This window comes from Semicossyphus pulcher, unplaced genomic scaffold (genome assembly GCF_022749685.1).
Source record: "Semicossyphus pulcher isolate SPU_LCO1_2020_fin unplaced genomic scaffold, fSemPul1.0.p SCAF_1, whole genome shotgun sequence".
In the NCBI taxonomy this organism is placed as follows: Eukaryota; Metazoa; Chordata; class Actinopteri; order Labriformes; family Labridae; genus Semicossyphus; species Semicossyphus pulcher.
Window position 1 is genome coordinate 7732866 of NW_027211603.1, and position 23041 is coordinate 7755906.

A 23041-nucleotide genomic window follows, 5' to 3' on the forward strand; every position below is an offset into this window, starting at 1 on the left:
TGTTTTGCACTGTTGGAATGTAAACTGCTGGGTTTAGCTCTGAGAGTTAACGTGTAACCTTCAGTAAAAACAGAAAGGAGAAGCATGTGGCTATTTGAAGGTGAAGACAGACTGAGATGTTATCTTGCGCACATGTTACAGAAAAATCAACAAGTCATTGTTCTTATTAGAAATTTGGGTTACAACAAAATGATGCCTGCTTATTGAGGTGCCATAACCATTTTTAATAGTGTATACAAGTGTATAAAAGGGTTAGTGAATGTTCAAAGAGAACTTTTAGTCTCTTTAATTAATTCCATTTTTTCCCTACAGAGCTTGATAGCTGTTGGTGAGTAAGTCATGCTTAAGGTGCAGCTGCATGGATACGATTGTTGGTCTGTTGGTTGGTCAGACCACCACTTTGGTCCAGACTGAAACTTTAGCCCTTTTCACACTGCGGTTCCACCACGGCGCCGTAACAAAGCTGCACCGTCATGCCACCTTCATTTTAAACAGAACCAAGCAACGCCGGCATAAAGCCGCCGCAGTGTGTGTTTTTAAATAGCGTTCCGGCCTTGCGGAAGCAAAACGTGTGCGAGGTGTTAACAAACACGGCTCTGCTGTTTACACAGACGCCGTTTTGCCTCTGTCACGCCTCTGTTACTACCCCCGATGCCGGTTCAGTGGCCTACATGCTATCAATGACGAGTCGATGGATTGACATAAAATCTTGTAAAGACCATTATGTTCACCAGAGGAAGACTTTTCCACTAGCGCCTCCATGAGGTTGACATTTTTGGTTTGAGGTGAGATATCTTGACATCCACTGCACAGGTTGTTGAGAATTTGCTGCAGATATTAAAGGTCCCTACAGAGTGGACTGTAATAACTTTAATGAACCTCTGACTGTGCATGTGACACCATCATCTGGTCAAACTTTAAATTCAACTTTATAACACTAAACACTAACACTAAAACACTTTATACGATAAATGTTAAAATACCCGCAGAGTTGACATTCTCATCAACTTTAGATGTATATTGCATTTGTGAAAACTCACCAATATCAGTACTTTAAAAAGCTAAACTAAGATGTTGAACCAAGTTAATTTTACCTGCTAATCATCAGCATGCTATCAGCTTGACGTTAGCATTTAGCTCAAATTGCTATAGTGCCGAAGTAAAGCATCAGATAGCTGCTAGCATAGCCTCAAACTTGTTATTTTTTGCACTCAATTGTCTAATTTCAATTCCTCATTTTAGTTATTTGTGCTCTTAAATAAATAATCCTGCGTTTAAAGATCTTTATTTGTTCTCTATTTTCTCTCCTGTGGAGTTTTAGTTGTTAGAATAATAACAGGCACTTTAAGTGTCACCGCCTGATAATGTTAGCTTGTAGTTTATCATCATTCATGTGTTGTTTGAGCCGGAACAGAAGCTTGAAAATGCATTATGTCTTTGAAAACGCCCCTTGATGACAGGCTGAGTCTGATGTGACAGAAAGTTAAGAGGTGATGGTGGAAAAACCCTTCACTCTCTCGCTCCGCCAGGCTGGGTCTCCACTCTGCTGCTATCTATAGCAGGGTGTTGTTTTTTCCATCACACCTCTCCTGGAAAATACATCCCTGCTGCGCTAATCAGCGCAAGCATTTTAATTCAAAGCGACTGTGATGGAAGTGTTTACCTTCTGGCCAGTGTCTGTGGTGATAGCCAAGCCATTGGGCACAAGGCCCGCTGTTTTGTGCTTCTTCACCAGCCTCACAGAAACAACAGGGATAGCCACCTACAGCGAGGGGAAAAGGCACAGATACATATAAGGACAATGTTAGAGGATGACTTAAAGGCAAGCTGATAATATAATCACAGGTGTGATTGGAGTGAATGGTGGCAGAGAAGACAGACACTGAAATGCACCCAGGAAAAGCCCCTGATACAAATCAGCAGTGGACATGAAACGTGTCTACTTTCAGTCAGAATGTGAAGAATGCAGCCTGAATAAGCAGCTTATTGTCACTCAGATATCAGGAGAGGTTTGGTTTCGGGGAAATGAGGGAAAAGGAACAATGCACAGCATCAAAGAGCCACATAACTGTTTAAGGTTAAAGGTTCAGTACCTGGTCTTGGTACATAGTTCCACCGTGCACACGTGTGATCAAAGACTTTTTCTGTGTGCAAGAATTAACCCTGAGAGACTGAGAGTCACTTCATCATCCTGACAGACCCACAGCTGCATCATTTACCAAGTAGTCCAACCAGCTTGTCGCATTGTCACTGGAAGTCACTCGGTCCCATTTTTGTCAGTCACTTTTTGTTTATTAAGTTGTCTGTCTGCATTCGTACCTTAATGTCCTTGCCGAAAAGGTTGGCATAGAAACACAGCCAGTTTCTGGAAATGTAGAGCCGACCTTGTAGAAGGATATCTCTGAGAAGAGCGCAGGAGTACACTGACAACAAAAGAGAAGGAGACAAATGTGTTACACTTTAAACAATAGTAAACCGCATACAGAGAAACATACAGGCGCATCACAACGATTTCTCTGCTGCCTCTCGGATACTTTTTAAAAGTTGAAACTTATCTGTGCAAACAGAGGAGCTGAAACTGTGCAGGAGAAGTTTTAATGCTTCCGAGCTTAAGCAGACGGCAGAACAAGCAGGAAGAATCAAAGCTGGAGTGACATTTCAAATGAGTAAAGAGCAGAAACAAGTAGACGACTATAAAGTACAGGTTTTACTAGTAATGTTCTATAGGGGTTTTGGCATGCAAGTACAGATTGTACTGCTGAAAATGCAACACCTGCACATTACAGGTGCTCATCATGCGTTATTAAAGACATTTGCATAAACGTATGACACATTTATGATGATTTTTCTGACCAGAAAGTTATTCGTTTAGTCTTTGCAGGGTCAGAAAATTGCTGGAATGGTAATGATTTTCTAGGGCTACACGTGACAGCTTAACGTTTCTAACACTAATGATCCAAAACCCAACGATATACTGAGTTTACAATGTTATAACAGGAAAGCAGCAAATCATACAAATGAAAAGCTAAAGCATGGGGAAAGATTTTGGTCCTTGAATAACTTCAGGATTCATACAAAATTAGTGGCAGTAAATTGATGAATCAACTGGTAGTGTCACCTCGATATTTAATAGAAGGTCCGCATCAGTCGCATGTTGTTACTGTTCATTAGCGGCTTGCAAGAGGAACTAATTAGAGCACACTTAACACATGCTGAGCAGATAAGAAAAAAGGAAACAAGAACAAAGCTAAAGCATGGCATGAAAAGTACATTAAAGGCTTCACAAAAACACTCTTAAAGTTTTCTTCATGGTAGAAATCACTGTACCTTTCATGAGGATCTCATCCTTGGGCACACACTGGAACAGTTTGTGGTACTGCGAGTTGTACTTGCTGACAGTCTGTGCAGAGGGACAGGGCAGAGTCATGAGCAGCTCCTTGGCTGACCGGCCTGCCTGCACAGCACCAGCAGCACCGGCACCACCGCCCACTCCTCCTCCACCGCCACCAGCGGCCACTCCGACTCCGCTCGCCGCAGACACCACCCTCTCCCTCAGAGGGCGCGAGCTCTGCACCAGGCTCAGCACGTTGGCACCGTACACACACACACACTCGCGCACATCCAAGGCCTGGAGCAAGCTGCTGCAAGACACACACTGTCCCCCTGTCGCTGGTCAGTACAGATGGAGGGCTGCCTCCGTGCAACTATGTCTACTCTACAAACACACACCTGTCTCTAATGCATACACCTACACACACACACTACCACAGAGTTACAGCAGCATCGCCTCAGTGTACAGCCACTGAGCTCCCTCTCAGAAACTACAAGGCTGTCTTTCTCTGCCTCAGATACACCTCCAGTGACTCTCCACTTTGCAGCACTCAGCTGACACCCTCCCTCTCCTCCTCCCTCCTTTACACACATACACACACTCTGCCCTTCATCATGATCTGAAAAAAACCTACACACACTCTCGCACACACACTCCTCACTACTCTCTATGCCTTTCCCTCCCTCTATCTGGCTGAGGTGTCAGACTTTAAGTCCGTACTTTTCTTACATTTTCCTCCATGAACACACAAGAGGTCTCATCACTCCCACCTCACCTCCAGCTCTATACATCCCTGCTCAACACTCTATCTCTCCCTCGTTTTCTGTCCTGTCTCGTATCTCATCCATCTTCTTTCCACTCCTATCTGCTCGGTTTTCTGTTGTCTGCTGCTTCTGTTTTTGTCTCTCTATAAATAGCTCATGCTAGAGCAGCTCCTGTCTTCAGGAGTGTGGCGCTAACAGTATGTTACAGAACTGCAGAGGACTTTAAACTGGCTATGTATAAACATGCTGAGATGAAACTGTATTATTTTTACTCGATGATGACGCTGTTACCGTTTGTGGCTCATAACAAGGCTTCAAATAGCGTTGGCCAGGTTTGCAGCTCTACTCTTCCCCAAGTGCAAACTGATTTTCTTTTTAAATGTGGGACAAAATTCCCGCTGAACCACATCGTTTAACTACTCAAGACTTTAAACTTTAGTACAAAGTTACAAGTGACAAAAAACCTTCTTAAAGTCCCCCTCCAGTGAAAATCAAGTGTTTAACCTTGTAAACATCTCCATGTGGTGTTCTTCATGAGCTACAAGACATATCAGGAACAACATCAGCAGTCATCTCCATGGCTGGTTCTGTCTGCTTTTAAACTGCAGTGTACCAAGGACAGGCTGAACAACACGTTTTCAGATTGGCAGGTTTGAGACGTCACAAACCTAAGGAGCCAATCCCGTTAATGGACGGGATGACACTATGCATTTCATTATGTGTAACCTATGGCAACCACTTCGGCGATGTGCCAGCCAGCTGTAACCGTCACCGTCATTTTTGCAAACTCACTACTGACTACTAAAGTTAACTTTACTACTACTAATTATCACATTTCAAGCTAGCTTTCAACAAGTTGCCACTAAACGATGGCAAAGACGTGTTTTGTTTTCACAACGGAGGAGGCGGTTGGAAATGTGCACAGTGGGCGGGGACTATGCAGGTTCAGGAGTTTTTAATGAGGGAGGAGGAGGAGGTGCCTCGGGAGGATTTTTACAAGGTAATTAAACGCAGAAAAAACATAGACACAATTTATTATTTCAAGCAGAGCATTTTAATGCGTCTTAAAACATGACTGGAGCTGCTCTTTAAAATGAGGCGAAGAAGAAATAAACATTGCTCTTAACTAGATAAAAACAAGTCTGTCCAAATGAGAACAAAAGGGGGAAAGAAATTGAGCTCAGGGGAATAATGCACAGATGTTTCCACCATGCTTTCTTTAGCGTGCACAAAAGGAGGTTCAACCTTTGCAGAATACCTTCCTTATGCATCTTCTGGAGATAATACATAGCTGAGTAATTAGTGATTGTAAAGCACAAATATATAAGGTCATATATATCATATATAACTTCCAAAATATAAATTAGTAAGTAAATATTAGTAATCAGTTAGAAATAAATATTTAAATTCTGAGTATATAAAACACCTTTGAGTCTTTGAATCACAAAATTCTCATCAAAGGGAAAGTCGTCTTTAAACAGAGTGTGTTGCTTTCATTATAGATGAAACATTCAGGTAAGTACAAATGGTCAGACTTGCTCTTATCACAGGTACAGTGACACTTGGGAGGATTATAAAGAGACTCACCGAGCCGCGGTAACATTTCTTCACATCTTCATAGGACAAGTCTTCAATCAGCTGAAACCTGCCATAAAAGAAACATTACATTTAGATTCAAAATGACACTTATTTTAATGTGTGTAAATCTTAATAAAGAAACATCTCATGTACAAAAATATATCATGCATCTACAAGTCTTCTGAATTTAGTAAAAGCAAAGTATAGCTCCATAAATCCTTACAAGACGACAGATTAAAGCCTTTTATTCGGCCTGCAGGCATCATGACAAACGCTGTGTCGCTCACATGCGTGTGTATACATGTATGTATCTCTGTGTGTGTGTACAGTACATGTAAATCCCATCTGGGTCAAAGCTTCCACACAATGAGTTAATCATTATTGTGTACATAACTGCAGCGAGACGAAGGCTGTCGCAAAACAACATAATCAAAGATAAATATTGAGCTGTTTAAATACAAATAGTGACCATGCCAAGAGATTGTCCATGCTGTTCTTTATATAGTCAGAACACACACACTCACACACACACACACACACACATATATTCACATCACTGGCATCAAGCTTGCCTCAGGAAGGATAGTCGGAGCAGTGAAGCAGATGTCACAGCAGGATACTTACATCTCCTCTTAACGCAGACAGAACCACCCAGCAGATAAAATACAGTATAATCTGCCCTTTAAGGAATCTGTCATTGAAATAAACTGCTGTCCAAGTTAAGATGCTTTAAGGAGGAAGACATGCAGCTCAAAGTCTGAAAATCTGAGGGAATATTTCTGACAGAGGCTTCCCTTTCTTCCTGAATCTCTCCACGAGCGCGACTGTAGGTGATTGACAGCTAGCGGAGCACGACGCAGCACAGCGCTGATATGAAAGGACTCCTGCTCAAGGAGATCCTGATAAAACAGGAGCTCTGGAAAGACTAAATTACCGCTTCATGTTTACTGTGATTGATTATCTCACTTTGTGGAAGACATTTTCTTCCACGGAGGCATCAGATGAGTGAAGGAAAGTGAGGCTCGATGCCGTCACCTCTAGAGTCCTACAGGAATAGTGTGAAGGAGACAGGGAGATTGTAACAACTGCCAAACAAGTTGTGGCGTTTAAAGTAAAAACATACTGTTGGAACAAGTATCAAAGCAGTCAGGGTTATGTTAGAAAATACAGTAAGGTTAGATATATATATGTCCTTATAATACGTACAATTATACGTGGACTCTATTTAATTCAGGTGTTTCTATTTTATGATACTTTATACTTCTAGTCCACAATATTTCAGACCAATATCTAAAATTAGTTACAGTTCCTTGATTTGTTTTTCCATTGTGATACTGCTAGCTATATTTAGCTTAAAAGATATCAGTACTTGTTTTACCACTGTTTAAAATTTGACAAACTCTAATCTTCAGAACAGTCTTTCTTCATTTTCATGCCTTTAAAAGAAACAAGTGACGCTAACAGTTTAACCTGGGAAATGCAGCTTTAGCTTCAGTCCTCCAGCACCAGTATCAAGTATGAAGCCTACAAGTGGAAATTAAGACCCCTTTTAACATGTGTCACCGAGCTAAACACTAAACCCACTGGCAACAATGTTTTCAGGCAGCTAGCTAACTTAACTAGCTAACTCATGAAGTTAACGTTATCTTGCTTAGCTAGCTAGCCTCATCTGAAACAGTCTGCTAGCCATAGCTGATATTTCAACCAGCAAGATCCACAGTACTGAAATGGGAAAGCTGCTTCAGTTTACTTTTACCTGTAATTAAACACTTGTTGCTTTGAAAATTATCAATTAGTTTGATGCTAAACCTGCCACTGTAATCATTTTTGCTAACTGCATTTGTGATGTTTGCGAGAGTAGAAGCTTATAACTCCTGTGAAGAGTTTTTCGCTGGTAATGAAACAGACTGAATTTTATTCTGATGACTCTATATGACCTACAAAGCAAACCTATAGTTTATTTCAATGCCTGAAACCGCTGGCGGGGGGTAGGTGCCATACAAAGGGATTAACTTCACGCTGCCTTTGTTTACATTTTCCAGGGCAACATTTTTAGGTGAGTGATACGACTGTTAAAGAAAGCAGAATGAGATATTTTGTTAAAAACCTCCACTTAAGCACGTACAGGACAAAATCAGCAAAGAGATAAGAGGTATGGCTTTGTCCTAAGGGGGCGCCAAAACACACAAACCCAAAACCGAAAAACAAACGGAAAGTTCCTCACTGGAGCTGTAACGGAGGGTAGCGACAGTCACTATCGGCAGGGCTAAATTTAGCTAATGGTCAGGCGGCGCTAGCTTGAAAAACATTACTAGCTTTTTGCGCTGTTAGCATCGGTCTGTTAAAAATTAATACTGTCAAAATGCATAAATTAATAAATAATTTCCTGAGTTTCATTTACACTTTTTCTTCTAGAATGGTATATCTTTATTATCTGTTTCCAAACCTGGCTGTGTGTGAGTCAGCAGGGACTCTACATCATACGGTAACAGCAACACATTTGTATTCCCCTTGAGTAGTGTCCTTTACTTGTAAACAACAAGGTGCCATTATGTTAAAATACCCCTGACTGTTAGCTTAAAAGGAGCAGGAGTGTCAGCGTCCCTGCTCTGATGAGACATCTCTTCTGGGTTAAGAAGTAAGCGTGACCTTTTATCTGTCCCCTGACTCTGCTGCTGCTTTCAAAGTCGCTCTTCCCCTCATGGCGAAACACAAGACGAGACCTTTCAATTTATATAAAGAAAGCAAATCGTGGAATATCGTTTGTCTTCCCCTTTAATTCAGAGCGTGAGTGAGAGACCACAACTCAGGCTGAAAAAATGCCAAAGGATCCAGCCGGGGTTCAAGTGTCAGAGAGCAGAGGAGGCTGACAGATGCTATCTCTGCCTGCTGTGTGCGTGTGTGTGCGTGCATGCAGGATGCGGCTGTTGTTTACAGCAGAGCAGTACAGCTGTGACCGCACTGCCAGATCTCCTGCTGGGTCATGCTAGTCATCATTTAGATACTTAAAGTGACACGTGCCTAATCTTACACCACATGTTATCTTTTAAGAGCAGGAAGAAATTCAACCTCAAACTACAAACACTGCCTTTCCCGCTGTTAAAGTTAAAAGGGGAAATATTCCACTTTTTTATTATTACACTTAAACATCATACTGTAGGAGATCTGAGGGGTCTTCGCTGTATATTTAATGAGTAAGATGTCAAAAAAACATCTGTGATATGGAAGCCCTTTATAAGAAGTAGTTTTGGTGCCTAAACATCCCTCGACTGTGCCCTAACAAACTGAGCTCTACCTACACTTTATATTAAGGTATGCTCTATTCACTAGCTGCATATCAGGGTGTAAATTAGTAACATATTGTGCCTGTTTTCATGATTATAAAAAACTACTCGGCCATTAACTAGAAGTTTTTCCTTTAAAATTACATCTTGAAATGCTTTGCAGTATTATAATACTACCACCTACTGAGGCCTATACTGAGCAAAACATTTTTAGATTCTGTCTCAGTATCAATAAGTACTTATTAGGGTGTTATTTGGGGCAAAGTGTTTATTTTATGGCCTATTATTTAAGATTTTTTTTATTAGAATAAAGGCATTAATAAGTGCTATTTAATGAGCTAATATTGTCACGATTCAAGGTTAAACAAAAAGGTAGAGGACCCAGTTGCAGACTTGGATGATTTAATAAATGAAACAAAAAGATCAAAAGGGCAAATTCCACAATGCAACTAAAAACCTCTTAATTCAGGACAAAGCAAAAAACCAAAAGGCAGAACAAAAAGTCTTACGGTGGGATACAGGGTAACGAATAATCCAAAGGAAAGAAACTGGAGAAACACGGTAATCCATACAGAAGACGCTGAAAGACATAGGTCAGGACGACAAAAGTTCCGCAGGTAACACAACAATGAACCAGCCCTGAGACAGGGGAGCACAAACACTAAATAAGGAGGTGAGGCTAATCAGACACAGGTGAGACAATCAAGGAGCAGGTGGAAACAATCAGGGCAGGGCACATAATCAAACAAGCAGGCAGGAAGTGGACCGACACGAGAGACGAGGGGTGTCTCCGAAACCGCATACTATCATACTAATCATACTAATCATACTAACCGTGATGTCAGATTGAGTATGTCATGCGTTCACATCTCATAGTATGCAATTTTGTGTATGTGAGAAATGCCCGGATGTATACGAGATCGGCTCGGATGTTTGAGTATGAGTTGGGAGCTCACTGGTTGTACTCAACCGCCCCAAAATGCATTGCCGCTATTCAGCTACAACTATGGCGGAGATGGACCGGAGGTCAGACCGGACATACGTAAACGATTAAGTCACGTGATACGGAGAAGACGGCTCTGAGTATGCTGCCAACGGCATCCTAATAGTCAGGTTAGTAGGCAGTATGCAGTACATACTGTTTGAGTATGCAGTAGGCAGTACGTTAGTAGGCAGTACGTTAGTATGCGGTTTCGGACACAGCCACTGTGACAAAGTAAAACAGGAAATGATCTAACCAATGAAACACAAATGAATACTAACTACACGAGACTAAATCGTGACAAGAACACAGAATAAACTAAACAATGAGAACTCACGACAGCAAGAGACAAAGTGACGAGGTAAAACAGGAAATGATATCTGATCACCGAAATACAAATCAAAACCATAAATAGAATAACTCATGACAAATATGTCACTAGTATGTAAGGTGATAAGCAGCAATTTAAAGGTGAATATGTGTGCCTTAGTGGGGTGTTACCTATACTTCTAACTGTGACATCAACATTGAAAAAACAAACAGAAATGTATAGATAAGACTATTATACAAATGACTGTGATACTGTGTTGTATATATACATCTAGAGGTCAGAATTTCTCATCAATTTTAATGCAATTAAATCGAATTATGAAAACAGGATATCTAATAGGTGATCCATAATCACACTTAATTACAGCAGAAATCAGGTCAATTGAAAACAAAGGCTACCCTCTCGTTAACCTTCTCCACACTTAATAATTGATTATAGCCTGTCCTACATGTGCAAATTCACAGTTTCCCTCATTAAAATCGCCCTGGTAGAGAAGCAGTCCCATTATCTTGTGACCATGTTATGAACAATAGTGCATGTGTGCTGCTCTGCCTGCTGGTCCCTGCCTATAAATATCCTCCACAGCGGCTCTGCACTCCCAGGTGGAGAGAAGAGAGTGATTATTAAAAACACAGATATCTCTGTGGGGACTAACCGGCTCTCGAGTCCTCGCTCTCGCTCTCCATCTGTCTCTGTCTTTTACACCAGATCCAGGTCTTAATCAATACCGCTGCTGCATCCAGGTGAGTGTAGGAAGAGAAGAGCTACGGGCAATTCCCATCACAGCTCTGGATGTGGTGAGTCAAAGTAAAGCATCTTTTACAAAGGGTATAAACAAGGTCGTGCTGGGATGACGTGGGGGACTGATGGACAGTTGTCAGAGATAGCACAGTGAAACCTAGCTTCACCAAAATGACACTTAAGGTGTATTTTGGACATAATTCACAGGGTTTGACATGGATCACAGGGCCAGGATACATCAGTGCATTTTTATGTTGGAGTGTAAACAATAAAGTCTCTAAAGGAGACCCTGTAAGGTTTTCAAACAGCAACATTAGTAAAAAAAAAGTTGTTTTTTCAGGTGCCAGGAGGCTCAGGATTACATTATGTACATGGATTGAGCCTGTCTGCGTCCTGCACATATAATGAGGAGTAATGACCCAAACATCCTCACAGAGCAAGAGAAACTTTCTTTGGTCTCGACAGCCTCTTCAGAAGCTGCAGTTCAGAAATGAAACTAAACCTGTGTATCAGCTTTTCACCCCTGTGAGCAAAGCAAAATGTTCCCCGCTGCGAGTGCGTGAGTGAATGACGCATGCGCCTTTGTCGGTGTGTCTCAGTGCCCTTGGCTGTGGAGCTGAATAGTCAAACTAATTACAAGCTCAAAGAATCCCAAATTGAATCCTAAATTAGAAAGCGAACACCTCCCATCGGTGGGCCGGTGTAGCCGTGGACTCCCACTCAATAATTTAGCTGCAGGAGAAGAAAATTGGGACTGAGAGCTCCGACAGAAGTGGATAGACTCACTATAAGACTTGAGATGAAGATTTTTCTATTGGCTTCAAATATATAGAAAAGAGCACTCATTTAAAAAGGGGGAAAATAAGTCATTCTTTTATCATTAATATGTAATGTAATATTTTGTTGGTACAGCCAACTGACGCGCCCTGAATGAGAAGCTGTGTCCTGGCCTCGTTTTAAACTACAACAGTTAACAGGTAAGATTTCCGCAGTAAAATAAAGGCGTTATTCTTTTGAAGTAGCATCAAAGAGTTTAGAGTTACATATTGGGACCGGAAAGGTCAGAGGTCATTTCATTTGTCTGATAATTTCCTTGTTATCAATACTTCAATCCAAACGCTGCCAGTGGAGGAATTATCGGATATTCTCACACTTTAGGGCAAGTTGTTTCTACATGCTATGCTACAAAATCAGACTGTTGCTTCAGCACACCTGGTTTAAGTTGCTGAGCTGTTTGGAGGAAGTTGATATTTTAAAGCTTTTATTTGAGCTGTAAAATCCAGTTGTGTTCATTTGAAACTGTTTAGGAGAAGGAACCTTTTTTCTCATAAAATCACTGCAGAAAAAAAGTCTGTCCAAGATTTCTGCGCTTCCAACCTGCTTGTTTGACAACATATGTGATTCTTGCGTGGGTCCTCGCCTCTCTTATTAACATCCAAAGACAGCCATATCTAAACTTTAACATGCTACCTCATCACCACAAAATGACAGACAATGGAGCATAGCAGTTAAAGAGCTTGATCTAAGTTGGTGGAGACCAAAACAGAGCCAAAAGGAGATAGAAATATTTGACCTACAAAATGAATGTTAAAGCTCTAATCTCGAAGATTTCAGCTGCACTTCTTTGGCGGCACCTTTGGCAATAAACGGTTTTTGTGGACGGACACTTCCCAATTTTACCAGGCGTCCACGGTTGGCTCTGGTTGTAACTCTTGATTTTCCTCGCTGACGGTCGCTTTCCTTTTTAGACAGTTTGCTTCATCGGAGTGTCCAATTTGTTTCTTTTTCTTTGGATTTTCACTTATTTTTGAAGTTGTATCTGTAGTCATCGATCTTTTCTTTGTTTGTTCAGTCATAGTAGATTACTGTTTACTCGCAACACTTGCAGAGAGCGGAAAAGCAGCCACTTAGCTCCGCCTACCATCTCTGGCAGACCAACCACTGCTGGGTGATGGAACGTCCAGATTATACCTTTTTGTGTGTCCTGGATGTGAAAATATTCTATTGTTCAACTCATGAACCAAAACAACTCCAGAAGCCAGTGATATGCAGTGCTTGCATGTTTTTCAGACTGTATTGATGATTTCTGTTCCACGTGGCCATAATTAATCCATTAATACAGCTTTAAATACTTTAGATAAATACATATTTACAGCCTTAACTACAGCACACACCAAAAGTGTTAATGGGAGTGAGATACAGGGAGAGGGCAGAAGATAAACACACTGCTTTCTGAGGGCTGCAAGTTCAAGAGAGACATATTGAGCATTCAAGTCCCTCCCCCTTCACTCCATCGACTAACACATGCGATGCTTCAGAGCTAAATCCTATCCCAGAACAGATTCCCCGGGATTACACTGCTCCTGCCTTGAATCCCTCTTATATAACACACACACACACTGCACACAAACAGACATTGTGTCTACACATACACACATAGACATCGTGCATATGAATACTTGCCCAAAAATATGTTGAAATGGATTAAAACCCTTTATTACCAGTATAAATATAGCGATTAATTTGCTCCAAACACTTATATCTTCAAGCCGTGTGGGGAAAAAGCCCTTTGTCTGTTTGTGGTATCTTTGTGTGCATGTGTTCGACCATTGTCTGACATCAAATGCGGCTGAAATAAAAGCACAAAATAAGCACTGTGAAAATAAATCTCCTACGGCTATAACCCATGACCGTGCACAGGATACAGATGGTGCGTGGAGGGAAAAAAGGGCATGGAAAGAGAGCAAGTGTTGCAGAACAGTGTGTGTGTGTGTGTGTGTGTGTGTGTGAGGGAGCGAGAGAGAGAGAGAGAGACATGCCTGAAATGGCCATGTGTGTCGTCCTCCTTGGAGGGTTCCAGGTCCTGTGTTGAGATCAGGCCTGTTTCTTCGCTCTGCTCCTGCTGCTCAGTCATGCTCCTGGCCCTAAACACACAAACACAGAGCTGTATGTTAACAGCAGGCACCGCTCTGCCGGACCTTCATGTGCACTTGTACAAAAAAATCATGTTTGTTTTTGTGTCCAGGTTTGTCTTCAAACACAATGTTCCTCTTTAAAAGTTTATGGGGCAAACAAGTGGACTCTGTCTCCAAAATCAACACAGCGGTGATGCAACATTCAAAGTCTGATTCTGCTGGTTTACACTACATTAAAATGCTCCGCTCAGCAAAGTGTACTTGTGCTTGTGTAAATGGGGTCAGTGTCTGCTCTCACACAGATGTCTACAAAGAAATAGAGCACCTCAGAGGTTGTGCAGATGGCTGACCTGATGTACTGCTGCGAGCTGACTCAGACACTTTTTCAAATACACTTTACTCTTTGAAACGTTTCCAAATGTCTCTTTGAATGAACTACTTCTACAAAGAGGATAAAACAATAAATTATGTAGGTAGAGATCTAATCAAACAAAGACTTAGATTTCAACCTGTTGAAACCAGATACACACATTTAAGGGCATGATGAAGTCATTTTGCATACAGTTTAAATGGATGGCAGCAAATGGCTTCCTGTGGAATCTCCATCGACAATGAAACCACAATAACACAAAACAAAAACAGAGGAGATCATACAACTATATTGGATACCTTTTCTTGTTTAAAGTACTGCTAAAGTCCGACTGAATGAGCTCAATTCAGTTACCTAAAACAACACCGTCCATAATGTTTTGTTTTTTTGTGATCAATTTTAACATCTGTTTGATCTGTAGCTATTTCAACTGTTAGCTTAATATTTTGACTGTAGCTTTATGTGTCAATTGTTTCCCCTTTTTAAAGCTAACAGCCAGCTGTTTGGGCTTAGCTATCTACTTCTTCGCCTATTCAACTAATTAATCTTTAGGCTACTTTATTTATTTATTGTATTTGATTTAAAAGGGACCATGTACAGTTTAAAACATAAATGTCACCATTCTATGCACCGTACCAGATTATAGCTTTAAGCTAATTCGCATCTGCAGTCCCTTGGCAGGTCAACACAAAAGGAAAAACAGGACAATAACAAACAGTACAGAGTAAAGTAAACAACAAAGTTACACGAGAAAGGACACACCAAAAATGCAAAGCTACACACAGAGTAGCACATCCCAAATGCATGCTTGTCAAATGAAATCAAGCCATAAAGACTATAAGATGGGAAGCAAGGTCAATGAGTACAGAGCTGAGCAGCTTTTAACAGACTTGTAGCTAACCGCTCCACCATTCATCCATTTCTTTTAGCTCACAATTGAAACTGTTTTTCAATCCCTTCAACATCTGAGAACTGTTAATCAATTCTAGCAATTCAGCTATTCCTACAGCTTCCCCATTCCTTTTAACTGTTACTGCTAAATATGTAACTGTCAATCGTTAAGCTAACTAGCCTACTGTTTGCTATAGCTACCCATTCCAACTGTCAATACTCTTGCTAACTATTTTAACTGTTTTAGTATAACATTTAGATATATTAACTGTTAAATGGCTGCTTATATCCAATACTGTTTGCCTAATTCAACTAATAAATCTTTAGGCTATTGGAGCTAACTGCTCAACTGTTCATCCATCACTTTTAGCTCACCAACGTTCCAGCTCTAGCCATTTGAACTGTTATCCGTGTACTGTAAGCTACATATGTTTGTACCTTTACGTGACCTACAATTGTTTGTCTTTTTTTAGCTAACTCGCCTGCTGTTTGTTCTTCTTCTTATCATTTTATTAAACCAACAATTTATCCATTAGACTTTAGAGTGTGTTCACCATTTGTCTCTCACTTTAAGCCAACAATCACATTTATTCATTAGCTAACGTTTTCAACTTCTGTGCTCGTTAACTTTTTTTTATGCACTCTCACTCACAACACATGATGCTTATCTACTGTGCATTCAGCCTGTAATAGCTGCTAGCTAACTTGTTACTGTCAATAGACCAAGATCAGCATCACAACAAAACCCATTTTGTTTTTTTCTTCCTTAACACAACTATAAGTCTATTTAACAAAAAAAAACCATTATAATTTACTTCACATTATCTGAGTACTGTAGCCCACAATCTTCCTGGTACCCCCGGTCTTGCAGAAGTACCTCTGGGATACAAATACCCCGGGTTGGAAATCACTGATCTGCATAAGATAAAAAAAACACTTGTATTATCCTTTTTTAATCATTCGCAGTGTTCATAAAAGAGCATTAATTCTGGAAAGCTTTAAACAATCTATTATGTTTCCTCTCATCTGCACATCATGTCCCAGCCTCGTTTTCTCACATCTGCACACAAACAGCCACCTGGCCTGTTCCATATTTTCCTTTGGGAGAGAGGAAGTCGTTACCACCTGCCGACGTATAATTACAGGTGCTGATGGAAATAGGTTCCTGCCTACAGTTCCCATTATCTCTAATTGGCCAGAAGCTTCACGTCAGCCACTGACCTGTTCAAACAACAGGGCCTTCCTGGTCCAGGAGGTTTTACATCTGACTGGTTATCTATGATCACAGAGGGTTGAATGGGAGGTTAAGTGCCTGGGGTAACAGATAAGGGAAAGGTTTGTGTAGTTTATTCACCTAAAGCCTGAGGTTAAAGGACTCAGGAGGGGGATCTGAGCCCAGATGAAGAACTTAAATGGAGCCTTGTGGTGCTGCTGCTAAGAAACAATGGTCCAAGAGAGTGCTGAAAGTTGTGCTCAGCTATTCTTTCAGAGGAAATTGTTGTAATATTTAACTTAGATTCCCAAGAACAAAGAAAACAACCTACACAAAATAATTATGATGCATTCATTTCCCGACATTCGGTAAACTTTAAATGAAAACATCTTTGTTTGTTAGTGGGTTGGATTTACTTTGAGAAATGTTTATTTTGTGTAACAATTTTTCAAATTTAGTGACAATATATTCCTCAGTGAGTGTTTTGGGTTTAATTGTGTCCTCAAATCCTTTTATTACTTTAGTCAGTGTAACTTTTTAATTTGAGCATTTGAAACAATACAAACTACAAAAGCTGCAAATTACAAATCTTTTACAAAACCTCTTTCCACTTTCAAAAGAATATTATTACTTTTGGATTCATTTCCCAGTATATTATTGCCTTTCATGTAGCTCACGGTCTACTTCCAGCTTGCAGAGATGTGAAACTTGCATGAAAACGTGGACAGTTTGTCACCTTATTTTTAGTTGAGGCGAAGGTAAAAACACTTTTACGACCCTCTACCTGACAGCTGAGAATTTCTGACACCACACTGTCTCCACTGTGTCTAATGGGACACAACTCTCAATGGCTCTTTTGTTACTTCATTCAACAGTCTGAAAAACCTTATAAAACACATACGAGACCTGGTCATGTCATTGACACAGCTTTGGGATAAACATTGTAATTATATTACCGTGAGAGGAAAAGGTGTTTTTGAGTCTTATTTAGTCTGTGCAGGTTTCCGAAACTACAGAACAAATAATAATAAAATAAATAATAATACAATACATTTTGTCTCAGCAGCAGCCCAACCTGTGACTCCCTCTGTCAGTGTGTGATGTCTGTGCTCCTAACTGTTATTTTGGTTTATTGTTCCTGTTGGCTGGGAGAGCACAGCGGAGACAGGCGACTCCACACTGACAGGTTTCTTAGTCAAATAAGGAGTGAAATTCTCAATAACATGCTGTTGCAAAAAATACCATGCTTCCTCTTAATGCACAAACACCTGACTTACAAATTTTATACTAAAGCGTCAAGTCACAAAACTGCTCAGCATATAACACTGCTTCCTCCTTGGAAATTTGATCTGGAAGTTACAAAAGTAACTCCGGTTCTATGAGTGAAGACATTGTCTTATTCATCGCTATCGCCAGAAAAGAACACCAGGATTAAATGATTCTGCAAAACTTTGGATTATATTTTGTTAAGTCTTGCTTTCTACAATATCCAACCCACAGGACACCTATACCAGACTTAAGGACGGGACCTCAACAAAAGCAAGACCCGCCTTGTGTTCTCTGATATTCTCCTTTAGTGTTGCATATTCCCATATTCTAGACTAAGTTACGAATATACTAGTTATGGGTTTTGCCTGTTGGTAACATAGCCTTGAAGACTTGAAGTTTGTTTGTAGGTTTTGCATTTAGCTGGGAGGTATAAAGGAGCAGTTCTCCTGCACCAAAGAGCTGCGACAAGGAGCCAGTGTTGCAGAAGCGGAGGGGAAAAATTAGAAGGTGGAAAATCTTAAGGTGGGTAGCTGCAGTTATCTGATGGTCAAAGCCTCACTTTATCTAAATGGAGAAAATGTTCATTGATGTTTCAGCAGCAGATCATCTAAACAGCTTAAAGTCACTGCTGGAACATGTTTTATATTGGCTTTATAGTCACACTGCGTTTTTCCAAGTCAGTACACACATGTGTGACCCAGTGGGACACAATATGAACGCACTGTTTTCCAAAATAAACAAGTAACAAGGTAAGTATATTTAATAACTAGAAATGAACTTCCTCCACGGCCCTTTGAACCTCCGTCCTGCTCTGCTCTAACTTGTTAGATGTCCTCCTCCTTCATGTCCTCAGTGTCTCGGGAGACAAACATTTTGTGCTGTCACAAGACATCCTCCAATCCAATAAAGTAAGTAATCTTGTTAAGGTTGCTGCAAGCCGCCAGGATTGTTGCTGAGGAATCGCATGCGCTCTCTCTGCCTGCCATGCCGTTCTATACATATAGTTCAAAATTCCACTTTCACAATCCAAAGTCATTTTTGAGGTTAGTTGTTCAACATCAGTTATAAGTGTGACACACACCTACACTTCCTGTACTTAAGCAACCCCTTAAAACATGCTCACTCACACTCACAACAACTGAGTCTTAATTAACTCAGGAGAGGTCACCAACAGCCAGCGGCTTCTTTGCCATTGGCCAGTTACTGCAAGCAAATAAACCAGCTAGACAAACAATAAGAAACTTTTTTGTCATGTACACATTTTTTGGACAAGCCTGTCAAGCCTACACACTTTAAGGAGAATGCAAAGCAAGACGGCAGGCACTCAGCTCTGTAAGCAACATGGTCTGCTTTGTTTACAGTGGGTGTGTAGGAGGAAAGTTTAATTTGTCTGAAAAGCTGACGGTGGTTTTGCCTTCTTATTACAGAAAATTAAAGTTGTCTGCGGCCTAAGGAGCAGTACACAAGAGAGATTTTTTGTATGTGCTTGGGTTAAAACTTAAGTAGAAACAAGAGCGTGTTTATAGGAAATACGTTTTGGCATCATTCTGACTTTCTTTTTAATCTCTTATGCCGATTGTTTCTGGAACTTTTTTAAATGTATTGCTGACATAAACTAGACAAAGACGGTCTATGTAGCTCCAACAGAAGCACAGCCTTTGGACTCTGCACCCTGCACTGCTTGAGACCTCCTGAAATAACCTCCCCATTGTGCAAGCATCTCAAAACAACCCTTGATGACACAAGTCCTCTTCAAGCAAGCACAAGCCTCCAAATGATCTTCTTATTGAAGACTGTTTAATATCACAGTTAAGTGTGAAATAGGCTGTAAATGAGATTTCATGGAGTTCAGGGAGGAACATAAAATCAATAGTTTTGTCCCATAAAGACACCAAACATAAGCCTTTGTCAATGTTATTTCTTTGATGAAGCAGCAGGCCCTATAGCACAAGTTTAAGTAGCCTAACGTCACAGACTGATATAAGCTATAGTAGATGTAATATATATGTAAATAAAAATGTAAAATATATGTAAATATGAAAAAGCCAAAGCGAACATATTTTATTTACATTTTTCACTTGAAAAGACTACTTTCATGGCTAAATTTACATTATTCCTGGCATTTGTATGTCTATACACCCAGCTTTTTGAATAAACGCTGCGTTTTTAATATCAAAAGCAGAAACAGTGTCGTGTTTGTCAACGGATGACAGGTTTAGATTTGGACCAGAAGCGATTCTTCAAAATAATAGCCAAAAGAGAAATACTCTCTTTTGTACCACATATGGAGTCGACGTTGCAGGACAAAGGGTAAGAGTGATTCATATTGACTAATAATTCACTGATATAACTCACCAAATTAGAAAGGTTACAGGGAGAAATCCACAGCACTCTCTGTTTTGATTTTAAGAATGAGCCAAAATCATGCCAAATATTTTTTATTGCTTTAACATATTAACATATATTAATAGCCAATGATAAAAAGTGAATGTTATTCCTCTCCAGGTATCGTGCCCATAATAGTGAATAACGCGCTTGTTCTTTTATTTTGTAATCCTCGCCGGAAGCTCCCCTCTTCCTCTCGCTAGCATAACGATTAACGGTTCCTACCTGTAGCTCACCAACTGCCGCGACTTTCTCCGCCGGTTTGTCGCCTTGTAGCTCCGAGAAACTCCTCCGGTGTGTTCTGCATTTCTCGGTCGACTTATTTAACGGTATTTATCCACAAAAACTGCTTAATAAAGTAATTTTAGTTCGGCACAAACCGGTAAAGCTAAAGCGGAGAGCGGTGTTGACGGAGCTGTGACCTCCTCAGAAGTGTGTCTTGTGGGAGGTGGGTTGAGCTTACCTATAGCCCAGTGTGGGCTGTTTACACAGTCTGCCAGGGGATTAAACAGCGGCTATTTTCTTCCCACAGAGTCCGAGAATAACCTAACGACTTCTGATAAATTACATCTGTAGGACTGGAAGAAATAACTTCATGGGAATCTGTAGTTTGATTGTTAATAATGACATCATGGCTACCTACAGCAGGAACTTGTTTTTAAGTGGTTGTATGCATATTTGGATTTTTTAAAAATAGGTGTTAAGTACTTTAAAACGGGGATATTGTAAATTATATATACTTAAAAGTGTATTAAAGTAAGAACAAAGTAATATCTCAATTTATTATGCCAGTTTCTCCATTTTTATTTAGTAAACTGTGGACGTGACAAGTAACTGAAGCTTTCATATAGATTAAGTAAAGTAAAAAGGGCAATATTTCCCTCTGAAATTTAACAGAGAAGAAGTATAAAGCAGCAGAGAATTGTTATTCTCAAGTGTAAGTACCAAGTAGGCCTACAGGAATCCACTTGGTGTGTTTGACCACAGTCCAAGCAGTACAAAATACATGCAAACATTATAGACTGAACAAATATTGATAAAAAAACAAAACAGAAATCCAGCTGCACTACTATGTACAGAATGAGAACTCAGAGTCCTTCCTTTCACAGTACACAGTGATAAGAATTCAAGCATCAGCTGTGTGTATTAAAGAGAGTCCAGGCCCCCCCGGTTAACCCCCCCTTAAATGAACTCTTTAAGTTTAAAGAATAAATCCAGTCACATAAAGTGGTTGCACTTTCATATATTAAAGAGCCCTGTGCTCTCTCAGGGTGTCGTTTGATTTTTTCAAAGTGTTTATTTGGCATCCCCCCTCTGCATATCCATTTGATACCCAGCAGCAAAGCACTGACTCTGCAAACTCAAACTTGACTTCCTAACGGCTTTCATCCTCTCTGACAAGTCTCCCTCTCTCCCTCTCCTCCGCTGCGATTGGCTCAGGTGGAATAAGGGCTCTTAGAACATTAATAACTTTGATCTGGATTCACCTTGTCAGTAAGGACAGGTGTGCCAGACCTTCAGTGTACTTCCTGTGTGGCGTTCACTGACCTGGCTCTGCTGGCTGCTATCCTCTGACTGCAGTTACCATGAGGGAGGCGGTAGTGGGGCAGCTGGTAGTATCTGTCCGGGCCGGAGGCCTCGTCGGCGGGCAGGGCCTTAGGGCTGGCTGCGTAGATAGTGCATCCCATGAACACCTCCTGGAAGTCACCCTCAGCGTCCTGCAGCAGGCGGAGAAACGAGAGCCGTCCTCAAGGTATCCTTCCTGCGCGAGGCCCGTCCTGTCGTGATGCCAGCCAGCTGCTGTGTGGAAAAGCCATCAGCTCAGCACTTTGCTTTCTTAACCCCTCCTTCCCTCTGAATCTCTCCTCCAGCCAACCTCGTTCTCTCTCTCTCTCTCTCTCCGGCCCTCCTCCCCCCCCTGACGAGCCGAGAGCATGGAGGATAATCAGATTTCACATTTACACTCAACAAAATCATCCCCAGCGTAATCACTCCCTGTCACTGATGTTGCATTATGTTAATGCACAGAGCGGACTCTCGGTTCAGGAGCATTAGGGGCAGTTAAAAATATCCCCTCTGACTGATGGAAGTGGATGTAACAGCACCATCGGACGTAGATAAAGTTTTAACTTAGTGGACATTAAGGGATGAGAGTGAACGGGTGACAGCTGGTTGAACTCACTGATGCAAGATCTTTCTGTTTTTCATCTATTACAGTAATCGTTCCTTTTTGCTCTTCAAAAGGAGACCTTGAATTTGCATACTTTGTCTCATAAACAGTCCAAAATTCAAAGATATTCAATATAATAGTTTAAAAAGTTGGAAAGGAAGCAAAGCTTTACTTAAAAGATGCAAATCATCAGCGTTTTTACATGATTACAGACTGAAAGTGCCCCCCGGAGTCATGAAACTACTCTGCTTTGAATAATAATTTGTCCGATGGGCTCTTTCCAAATGCACATTGACAAAAAACATCAACATATAAATTCTTAAAACAACATCTGCTCCTTTTCTTCACTTGATAAATCCAAAATCTCTGAATGACTCGATGGAATGAGCAGGTGTTAATTTCAAATTTAAAAGGGTCCCTGTGGAGTTTTTGACCTGGAGTAGCACTCGGTAGCGGTAATGTTTATCTTGCACATCGTGCACATGTACAAGGACTCACAGTTACACTGTCCTAATACTGGAGTCATTATTTTCCAATGATCTTCAGGCGGCTGTGCTAGGACAAAATGTGCTGCAATGTAAGAATAAATACAGAAAAGTTAAAGGAATGTAAAACACAGATGTTTTGTAATGGAGGAAATACATTTGTTAGACTTTAAGGATATACTTAGTGTAAGTATAAGACATGTCTGCTTACAAGAAAACTCCACAGGGCACCTTTAAGGTGAGAACAGCCTCCACTAATACATCATCCTGCACACCGAAGAAGCAATAGGCTGAACTCATTTTTCATACTCATTGATCATTTCAGAAGGACA

The 23041-nt window shown here is 40.7% G+C and overlaps 1 protein-coding gene across 1 annotated transcript in view; it reads right to left on the reverse strand.

The window, feature by feature from the left end:
• gramd2aa (GRAM domain containing 2Aa) overlaps window positions 1–21742 on the reverse strand; it is a 32215-nt gene extending 10473 nt beyond the window's left edge. Inside the window, exons 1-6 of the mRNA XM_069662721.1 lie at window positions 21603–21742; window positions 13831–13929; window positions 5683–5740; window positions 3328–3400; window positions 2320–2423; window positions 1664–1762 (exon numbers count right to left, since the gene is read on the reverse strand). Of these exons, the coding sequence (XP_069518822.1) occupies window positions 1664–1762; window positions 2320–2423; window positions 3328–3400; window positions 5683–5740; window positions 13831–13929; window positions 21603–21742 (573 nt within the window). The remainder of the gene's footprint in view (window positions 1–1663; window positions 1763–2319; window positions 2424–3327; window positions 3401–5682; window positions 5741–13830; window positions 13930–21602) is intronic.
• Window positions 21743–23041: the final 1299 nt, after the last annotated feature.